Source organism: Austrofundulus limnaeus, unplaced genomic scaffold, assembly GCF_001266775.1.
Source record: "Austrofundulus limnaeus strain Quisiro unplaced genomic scaffold, Austrofundulus_limnaeus-1.0 Scaffold194, whole genome shotgun sequence".
Lineage (NCBI taxonomy): Eukaryota > Metazoa > Chordata > Actinopteri > Cyprinodontiformes > Rivulidae > Austrofundulus > Austrofundulus limnaeus.
In genome coordinates this window covers 548,087-559,126 of record NW_013952596.1, presented here as the reverse complement: position 1 = coordinate 559,126, position 11,040 = coordinate 548,087, and the positions used below count along the sequence as shown (strand labels likewise).

General features: G+C 40.4%; 1 protein-coding gene across 1 annotated transcript in view; it reads right to left on the bottom strand.

The window, feature by feature from the left end:
- Positions 1-2,106: 2,106 nt before the first annotated feature.
- elf2b (E74-like factor 2b (ets domain transcription factor)) overlaps positions 2,107-11,040 on the bottom strand; it is a gene marked incomplete at its 5' end in the record, with an annotated part of 12,716 nt that continues 3,782 nt past the window's right edge. Inside the window, 9 exon segments of the mRNA XM_014018482.1 lie at positions 2,107-3,721; positions 3,898-4,066; positions 5,179-5,592; positions 5,678-5,873; positions 5,980-6,072; positions 6,394-6,579; positions 6,826-6,939; positions 10,267-10,498; positions 10,588-10,729. Coding sequence (XP_013873936.1) covers positions 3,155-3,721; positions 3,898-4,066; positions 5,179-5,592; positions 5,678-5,873; positions 5,980-6,072; positions 6,394-6,579; positions 6,826-6,939; positions 10,267-10,498; positions 10,588-10,662 — 2,046 coding nt within the window. The 3' untranslated portion in view covers positions 2,107-3,154.

The following is an 11,040-nucleotide window of genomic DNA, read 5'->3' as shown; positions in this document are numbered from 1 at the left end:
GTTTAAAAAAGTGAGTTGATTTGTTATATTGAAATGTCTCCTGGGTGAGGAAAAATACAATTCAATACAAAAAATACAACTTCAATCCTCAAAAAACATTCAAGGACTTTCAAGGGCAAGTGTATTTTTTTTGGCTGTTTTGACAAACTTTCCACGGCCTTGAAATCTTTTTTTTTAATTCACAAACTTTCAAGGACCCGTGGGAACCCTGGTAAAATAAATGAGTAAGCTTGATCTGCATTTCTCAGTCACCACTTTAAAATTCATCCATACAGCTTTGAGTTTTTATCCACACACACTGAAATGAGACCAAAAATCTAAAGGGATTTGTTGCACCGCTACCAGACCACAGACAAGAGTGTACGGATACCTACATACTTCTCAAAAGTAAAGTTATGAGGAAATCACGAGTTCTTTCTATGGGAAGAATAAAATCCTCTCTGTGTAAATATGAGAAAAAACACAATAATTTACTGTACTCAGTAGTTCAAGTTTTCTAAAATAAATGATATTTATTTACAGAATAAAACAAACTACTTATGTACAAATTACTGTGAGCAATCAGAATTTTTACGAGTTAAAATATCCACAAAAACCACGTACGMGTCCGTACTAATCARTGTAAATATTACACTCAGACAGAACAGCAAACTTCAGGTTAAGATGTTGAGATGTTTACAGGCACATGAAACTTATAAATATGTGAAAAACCAGAACACTGGATATCTGCAAATGCTTCAGTCCAACTCCGATGCGCTTGTCAAAACGTTCAGCTTTACCTTTTGGTGTCTCGACCGCCAGGTTAAGCGTGTGGGAAGACTTCAGGTGAGTTAGAGCCCGGTCAGGACTGCCTCTCTTCTTCAGTAAAACCTCCAAGTTTTGCTCCACAGCGTCTTCTGGAATCTGCCTCGGTCCATCAGAGACAGCCAAGTTCATCTTAGGTTTTTCTCTCTCAGAAATAAAAACTTCTCATCAGAAGTTTTTAAATAATGGAGCTTCAAAGCTGGGTTGAATCACGACTGATGGTGCCTTGACTCGATAGGCAAGGACTTGCTCATTGGCATAAGAGCCAAGTCAGTGCCAAAAGGCTGATTTTCCTGAGTAGCTCAGGGAGAAGAAAAATGGTCTTTTCTCATCTCTTCAATTTTTCTTTCTGTCGAGGCTTCATCAGTGTGAGTTTTTCTAAAGAGAAGAAGTTAGAGACGATGACCTCGACTTGTTAGTTAGGAGGATGTAAAGTTTAGACTAGAGTAGCTGAATAACAACTACGCACCTGGTTCAGAAAAACAAGTTCAACTTTGAACGATTAAACACTGAATGAAAATRGACCACAGTTCACTGGAACATAAGAGAATCATTTAAACTGAAATAAACCTTAAAATATTTGTCTATGATTCAAATACAAATACTTTTATGTAAGAACAGTATATTTCATAATATAACAGTGAAGTCATAATCACAACTATCAATTTAGTTAAATTGAAAAAATCAGAAAAAATTTTTTTACTGTAAAAACAATAGCTGATTAAACAAAGATTTGTGTAAGACAAATAAACGTGAAAACAATTTTCTTTTTGTGTTTTTTTCTTTTTCTTAATTATAATGTAAAATATTGTCATTCTTTTCATTATGTAACTTTGATTTACAAAATAACTTGTAGTTAAAAAGAAAGTATACATCAAAAATACAAAGAACATTATTATTTTGTTTATTAAAGAAAATACAGTCTCTTTTGAGGAAGGTCTTTTTAAACCAGGGTCAATGACAAGTGGAAATGTTTATTTACCCTCTGGGTGAGCCTTACAAGAGGAAGAAAGTGGATGGATGATTCAGAGCCCAACAAATAATTTTCAAGCACAGATGTCAGGTTTTTAACTAGTCAACCCAAAACATGGTCATTTTTGCTGAACTCTGTAAAGCACGACTGATTATCATGCAGGGTTACTTTAAGTTTAGCTCATAATGTTGACAAAATTTCGTAAAACTGATCCAGAAAGTCTGAACACGATGTTCCTCCTGATAATCTGTAAATGTTATCAAACTATAAATGTTAGCTTTACTCAACAGGTGTGAAGAAACGGTGAAGAAAAAGGACAAAAAGAGGTCTTATCTTTGTACGTTTCAGTAAAATCTACTTTAATACACTTTGAAACAAGAGTACAACAAAATAGAATATACTTCAAATGTTGAATATACAAACAGTCCATTCTGAACACAGAAAAACTTCCCTCTTAAAAAATAAAATAAAAAAGAATGAAATGTCAGAGCAGGACCAACAGGGCAGAAACTGACCAAAGATCCAGTGGTTACAGCTTTTCTGCAGCAGATTTTGCTTCCTATAATTACTAATGCAGATTTTTTTGAGTTTTAACATCCTGTTTGATGGAAACTTGGCAGTATGTGTTGGCTCAGTCGCGTGTTTTTCCTGACTTTAGTTGCTGCAGAGAACAGAGCAAACATCTGTACAAAACAAAAAAACTAAAACTGATTTGATGGGCTGCCAGAGGACATGTCAGGTAAACGGCAGCATCGAAAACTGCATCAGTTCAGCGTTTCAGTAATACTGTGACTGGTACAAAATATCAAAACAAATTTCAGCTTAACGGTGAAATGATGAAAAGAAAATCTAAGGCGGTTCTGTTTACGTTAGCTCTGTAAACTGTAAAGATATTTATATATATATATATATAACTATGTACATTTTCCTGTCTTATCGTTCCACACACTCCATCCTCCACTTTTTTTTTGCACAGTGATACAAGTTTAAAAAAAGAAGTTGCTGGTTTTAACATTTGAAATTTACAGTAAAAAGAACCCCCCTCCTTTATTTTATTTTATTTTATTAATTTTGGTTGCAGTCATTTTGTTTGTAGTGTTTAAGTTCCTCGTCTTTCTGCTGTCATTTCTGTAGTGGTTCAGTTTGGTCCCTTTGCTTTCCTAAAAACAAACAATCACTTTAAAGTCTGTGTATTCAGGGATCAGGGCACCTTCAGGAGGTTCTGTTGAAGTTCTAAAGGAAATGGGAGTTGTCCAGTTAGGTTCTAGGCAGCGACAGGGGTAAAGTCAAGACATTTTCAGGACTAAAAAGTCCTTCAGGAGTCTCAAGTCTTGCAGACGGCTGCTGATAAGAATGACTTCAATGTCCAAACTAACTTTAACACTCGGGTTCTTCTGTCTTTATTGCCATCGGTGCTTCCAGTTTTCCCACCCCGTCAGTGTCCACGGCTTCAGAGCTCACATTCCGAGTGGTTTTAGGGTTGGCCTGGTTCTGCTGGACTGTCACRGGTACCTGCAGGGCCTGGACCTGGATGCCCACGGCCTTGCCTCCGGCTCCTCCTATCACCAGCTCCGAGCCGCTGATGACCCCGCTGAGGATGCGAGTCGTGGCCGTGGACACGGTGGGAGCGCAGCTGACGCTGCCCGGCTGCGACACCACCAGAGTCTGCGGCTGTGCCTGCGCGGGCACGGTCAGCCTCATCACCTGCGATCCCGGGGCCACGCTGACGGGCGTCAGGGAGCGCACCGCCAGGGAGCCGCCCAGGAGGCTGAGGCCCGTGGGGGTGGCAGTTACGCCGGGTTTGTTGCTTCCTGTGGAGGTCTGGAGCTGGCACTGGGCCAGCTGGTGGGCTGGGATGGTGATGATCTTGGCGAGCTGGACGGTGATCTTGTCTCCGTTCTCTGCTGTGGCCGGGACCATGGTGGGGATGGTCTGGATCACAACCTGATGAAGAACAAATCATTTTAAACAACTTCTAACAGGAATATGCTGATACCAGTACTGGGTATTGTTTAATACATACACTAACTGTTGTATTTGTGTACAATTACTCAAAAGAGTAGTTCCTCTGGACCAGCAGCATTTTATTCTATTGTAATCTGTCAGGATATTTTGCACACCTTCTGTTGTGAGTTGGCATTGGCGCCAATGGCAGACGTGTTGGTGAGCAGGGYGGTGGAGCCAGCAACCCCCGTCGTCCCCACCGGCTGCTGCACGGCCACCGTGGGGATCTTCTGACCCAGTGACGTGGTCATGACCACCGGCACCTGCATAGCCACTCGCACCGTCCTGCGGATAAGAAATCAGTACTTTTTAAAAAAAGAGAAAATCAAAACGTGACATTTGCAGAAGCTCTGACCAGAGTCATTATAGTTCACTACAACTAACTGAAAAAACATTTTAGTTAACTAAAATAAATACTGTAATAAAATGAAAAAACGATAACTAAAACTGTATAATCTTTTTACAAAACAAACCAAAACTAACTGAAATTATAGATAGAATATCCTTAGTTTTAGTGTTTGTCTATTTATTTTGAGACATGTGGATCTCTTATTTTAGGAAGGTGTTGCTATATTAGACTGCTTTAGCTAGTGACCAAATAGCTGTTGGTTAGTTAACTCACAGGAACATCACAAGATTAAAGATGCAGTGGCAAATATGTTTATCAAACTATAAAAATACTGGTATCACTTTACAATAAGGCTCCCCTTATAGATGGCTTATAAATAGTTAGTTCATCTGTWAACACTTTATGAATCTTTAAGAAGTGTTTATTATGCATTAATTAAGGATGCGAAAGAAACAAAACTGTCTGGTTTCTTGCCAAATAGTGAGCCAAATCTGTTCATGTTCTTATTACATCTAAAAGGTGCTACATATATTAAACATTTCAGACTAGGTTTCTACCTTGTAYGCACAATCATGTATTGGAATAATAGTGCAATAATACAGTACAATATTATATGTAAAATGTGTTTACAATATATTATTGTGCTTACAAGGTAAAAACTTAGTCTGAAACGTTTAATGTAGCAGCTTTAGATGTAATATGAACAGATTTGTCTCACTATTTGGCAAGAAACTGGACCGTTTTGTCTCTTTCTCATCCTTAATTAATGCATAATAAACACTTAATAATTTATAAAATGTTTACAGATAAATTAATAAACTATAAGCTCTATAAGGGGAGCCTTAATGTAATACTAGAACTAATAAAAACTAAACTAAACTAAAACTAAGCATTAAAAATGCAATAATAACTAATAAAAACAATCAAATCCACTGTAAAAACCAAATTAAAACTAACTGAATTAAAAGAAAAAAGTCAAAACTAAATAAAACTGAACTATAATGAAAAATCCAAAACCTTRGCTGTGACGTCACTGCAGGAGTCTTACCTCGGTCCTGTTGTATTCGAGATCATAGACGCGTGAGACTGCTGGGGCTGGATCCCGTCGGGTCCTGCAGAAACCGTCACGATCCTCGGTGTTGCTGCCGTCACCACGGGTCCGCCCCCCGGGGCTGCCTTGCTGCCTGCCGCAGCAGAGGTTTGGACCACGTTGCTTTTGTTGGAGCCTCTCAGGATGTTGGGTTTCCTCAGAGGCGGCCTGTCCACGGCCTGGACCAGTATGTCGGACGGTGGACGCACGCGCTCGTACGACGCTGCTGCTTCTGACTTCACCAGCTCGTCAGGGGAGGACACATCTGCCTTGTCGTCGTCGATGATGACGATGTTTTTGGGCATGTCTTTGAACTGGTAGACCAGTCGCTGGCCCTCCACTTTGGCAAGGATGCCACGCTGGTAATAATATCTGCAAACGGTTCAATTATCAATCAATAAAAGTATTTATTTTAAAAAACAAAACCTGCTCCTGAAACCCCTCCACAAGTCTGTACCTGAGAGCTCGACCCATGGTCTCGTAGTTCATGTCGGGCTTGTTCTTGTGTTTGCCCCAAAGCTTGGACACGGCCTTCGAGTCGACGAGTTTAAAGATGCCCTTCTCCCTCTGTGTCCACTTGATGTACCTGGGACAGGTGTTTTTATCCTGGAGGAGATCCAGCAGGAACTCCCAGAGGTACGTGGTGTTCCCAGCTGGAAATAAAAAAAATGCACCACTGAGCACCAACCTCCCACCTCCAGAGCATTAAAGAATCACGTCAGTAACAAAAACATGACTGTTTTATACACTCCTACGTACCTTTGCCTTCTCTTGGTTTCTTCTTGATACCCAGATCTAGTGAACCATTGGAAACAGCTGCAGTTGCTTGATGTGTCTTCGGTTTGCGTCCAGCTATGAAAAAAWAATAATAATTTAGAGAAACTCTGGGTTCCTACAAAACTTACATTTTAAGATTTATTTTAGCTGAGCAATAAATGTATATCTTTTTATTTAAAATGGCCAGGAATTTTTAATAAATGATATTAATGATCTGACCACTAGATGGCGATCTTTAATAACAGATTTCTGGAGTTTCAGAGCAGACAGTTCAATTTAAACCTCCCCCAGACTTATTTAAAATACAATTTTTAAGCTTGGTGTTTAATATACATGAACTTTCTACAGAGTTATCAACAGTTTTGACATTTTAAAAATGCTGTTTGGTTCGTGTACCTCGCTTCTTTCTGACAGGCTCCTCGAAGTCGTGTTCTGGGTCTTCCATTAAGGTACCGATCTCATCTTCCTCCTCATCCTCCTCGCAGCACTCTTCAGTCGATATCTCCACCTCTGATATCATGTCAGGCCTCATGGCGGCGTGGAGGAAATCTGGTGTTGCTCCACATTGAGGAATAAAAGCTTCTGGATGGTAGAATTAACACAAAATGATTTTAAAACAGTTTTGCAGCCCTTTCTGAGAGTTAAAAATATGACATCAACTTACATCAACCAAGGAAATTAAATAAACTGCTTTATTTTTTTTATCAAGTCTAAACATTTGTAAACACACAGATTTATGTTTAATCTAGTCTAATCTGATCTAAACCTAATTTCCCTCTGTGATAATAAAGTATTTTTGAATGGAACTGAATTAAATTAATGTCTTACCTGGGCTACGCTCTTCTTTGAGGCTGGATGGTGAGTCCATGCGAAGCAGAGCTTCTGCAGCCTCGAAGGTTTTATCAGAGCAGTGGATGTTGGTGCCATGAACAGAAGCTTCCACTACAAAAATAATTTTAAAAAATCAATTGGTAAAGCATTTCAATTACAAAAAACCTTTGAGTTACACTCATCTGAACACCTCTACAGGTAAGAAAATCATCCCGGTTGTACCAAATCTAAGTACAAACCAACCACAAAATGTGTTTTTACATTACTTACACAATAAGTTTACACAGTTTAATCAGTGCTAGCTTTCACTTCATATGTAGTTAGGTAAAAGCACAAATGTGATTGAACAGGAAGAAACTAAAACTTAAAGTCTGTTTGCCTCTTTAAATAAACAAAACAATATGGTGTACACATAAATTTAGTAAAGGAAGTCTTGTGTCCTCTGAGACCTGCAGGGGGAACCCAGGGCACCTGCTGCTGTCGTCAATCACCAGTGGGAAACATGAGGAGCCATTACACCCTGCCCAGTCCATGTTTGGGTATCTGACCATGCACATGAGACAAGTGGGCTATCTTTAGAACCGCCCCACTCATTCGGACCCCCTGTCTAACAAACAGGACGGCCTTCTGTCAAACATACAACCACAAGAAGGCATGAAGTGAAAAATGTTCCCAATCTCAAGTAACACTAATTCTTTTGTTATTCCTTAAAAATATAATAAATGCAATAAATTTGATAATGCACAACTAAATGTACAGGTGCTAAAAAAATAAAATGATCCTAATAACTTCTAGCAACAAGCAAGAGGAACACAAAGTAGTTCTGCTGATTTCCGTGTTTACACTCCTCATGATTTCCCTCCAGTTCTGTTTGAAGGAGCTCACAAAATCCCCTGTCACTCAACACCGACTGGCCCGACCATTGGTTGAGGCGGGGCGTTAAGGCCCGCCTCCGCTGTGCGCTGATTGGACGCTTGCAGGGAAGAAAGCGAAGCGATCCGGGCCGTCCCACGCGTCCACGGAAGACTGCAAAATACGATTAACGGAAGCCTCGACAGCAAATAATTCAACCCCATGCGATTAATAATGGCTGTAAACGAAGCTCGCCGCATTGTACTAAAAATTATAATATTACACAATAATTGTACTTTTCGGGGGGATTCATTGTGAAAGCGTTTTAGCAGACAATTAATCAAGTACAATCTGTAATAACGATGAATATGAGTAAGCACACCATCACGTTATATTTGGTGATTGTTCGTGGGAAAATAAACACACATGTCCTTCCGACCCAGACAGCGTGGCAAAGACAACAACTGCACACTTCCTGGTTGTCCAAATCGTTATTCAACCTCATCCAGCTGCGGACAAAACAACAACCAACATATGCAACACACGTTTCATGCACACACGAACCTAACCGCGCACAAATACGCGTCCATGTGCGGGKTTTTTAACATTTTTAAAGCGTGTTTAATCTCCGCGCAGCAGCGCCATGCAGGTCGATCACTTCCTGAATCCCTCCATTACTTCGCCGCGGCGGGCGGGATGCGACGCTTCGGTCGAGGCTGAAAACAACAGCCGGCCCGACGACGGCAGAACCCGAGTCGAGGTTCCGAGAAGGCGAACGCATATTTACCGGCTCTGATGAGCAGATCGAGCTGGTTTTCGTGGCCATCATGCTGCGAAGTCGTCATGTTTTTCACCTTTGCAGATTCACATTGACTCCTCACTCTTCGTATCACTCCGCCGCTAAAGGGAAATCTCAACGAGACGCATCACCGAGGCAGAGACRTATCCCTCCGCTACCCACACAGGAAATCCTCCCTCCGTTGCGTAAGCAGTACGTCAAATCCAGCTACATTTTTTCCCCTCCAAACTTTATTYATTTGGACATAAAATTATGACAATGTGCCAGATGTAGTATTTCTGTACACACGGTACCTAAATGTCTACAACACGTGTTCCCTATTTATCAGGTCACTAATGTACAAAGAAACAGACAGCAATCTAGTTCCAGTCCATTAACTGGGTGCATATTTTAAACATGGCAACATTCTTGTTCCAGAGATAATTATTACAATTATTTGGTACAAGTTAATGGAAGTTAATGGGAACAGAAAACCAGCAAAACATTTGGATGATCTTATTCATTTAAAGGCCCTCAGATAATTTAAGACCAAAAGTCTGAAAATGTTTTAGAGGCTTTCAATTCTCAAGTGAAATATTAGCTCATTAATATAAGAACATTATAATGGTTTATATAGAAACAAATTTTCCTCCTCTTGATGTATGTTCTTTGTTTTCGTTTATTATTTTGTATTTTTTATTTCATTGCAATATTGTTGGTTTTTGGTTTGTTCCAGACTATTAAGCTTTCTTCAAAGCCTCATCAGGGACCTCCATAAAGCTGTAGGCTTAAAACAACTACTGCATTGTTTTATGTGCGACACTGTTGTTGTGCTGTACCTGCAGACTTGAGGAGAGAACGTGACACAAAAAAAGGGAAGACATTAATGAGGTAATGTAAACAGCTGTTAGAATAGCAGATCTGTCTAAAATAAATCCACAAGGTGGCAGTACGGGAACACAGACCWGTCAGAAAAACAACTGGCAGCTAGACTCAGAAATCATGTGTTCAGCTAAAACCACAAAACATGTTCTGTCATACCCAACAAGATCAACAAAACATAACTTAGGATTTATTTAAGTGAAGCACAGATCTTAACCATAGACGTTTTTGTAGCCAAAACATAGAAAAAGTTGTATTTTTTGAATATTCCCAAGGATTCTTTATGTCGATGATGTCCCTGGAGGTCCTAGAACTCCACTCAGGACAGAGTGTGTTCAGACAACCTAACATATGCAGACAAAAGGTCAAGACCCCTCTGAAAGTGATCTGAGGGAAACGTTTTCAGGACATGTTGTAGTTCAGACTTGAATTTAACACTCTCCAATTTAAACTGCATAGATTAAAATAAAAACAGGTCTGTACAACCTCTTGGTGTTTTTCCTGTTAGCGGAGTTGTGTCAGTTCAGCTTTTTAATTTTCAACAACGTATTCCTCCAACATAAATCCACTCTCTTCTCTCTCCTGGTCCTCAGCCTTAAAGTGGACATCTCCTGCTTTTAAATCCTTCCGCTTTGGTCTTAATTCCTCCTTATTCTAACAAAGCAGCCCCTCTTTCACCCAATTTCTGATGTGTGTCTCAACGCAGCTCGTTTTCAGGCTGTTTGAGTTGAAAAATATGATCCAAAAAGAATTTAAAGATGTATTTGCAGCACCGGGAGAGACTAAATTCAACATTTCTGCCTCCATGAGACTCTGAGCACACGACAAAAAGTGGATGTTCCTTTTAAATCAACCCATAAATCAAAGTGTTCACATCTTGTCAAACGGAAACCAACTCATAAAACCAGAAAAGGAAATAATCTCACCTCCTGCTTCTTCCATCTCCACCTCCTGCATGATATATGCCTCATCTCCACACATCCACACCTGGGCTGAGTAACCTCGCTCCTCGGTCACGACCACGCCTGGAAGCTCCTCCATTACGACCGGTGGGCACTCGTCAGCCTTTTCTCCTTCCTCACACACCTCCTCGGCTTCACACTGGCCCTCCACCTCCCCTTCCTGCTCCATACTGACCTCATACTCCACATCCTCTGGCTGGGAGAAAACGAACAGAAGACGTAAGAGTTCACACCGTATTTTTTTGCAGAAAAAGTGTTTTCATGTAGTTTGTGTGTGAAATTTACCTGCTGGAGGTCGCCTTCAGCTGTGACATATTCCAGCAGGGTTCCACCGGAGTCGACCAGCACCACCGAGGTCATGATTCATGCTCGTCAGAGTCCAGCAGCTCCTTCCTGCGGCCTCCACGTGCACGGTAAACAACAGCCACTAAAAAACAGAACAACACACTTATTAAATTACAATTCTAAAGAAATCAATACATCTTGCAATAGAAGTCAATAAAACAAAGTATATGTCAGTTAAGAAAGACAAAAGTTATCTGGCTGTCGTGGTGAAGCGAGAGCTGAGCCAGAAGGTGAAGCTCTCAGTTTACTGGTCGGTCTACGTTCCTACTCTCATCTATGGTCACAAGTTTTGGTAGTGACTGAAAGAAGGAGATCACAGCTGAAATGGGTTTCCTCTGCAGGGTGTCTGGGCTCTCTCTTAGAGATAGGCTGAGAAGCTCAGTCATCCAGGAG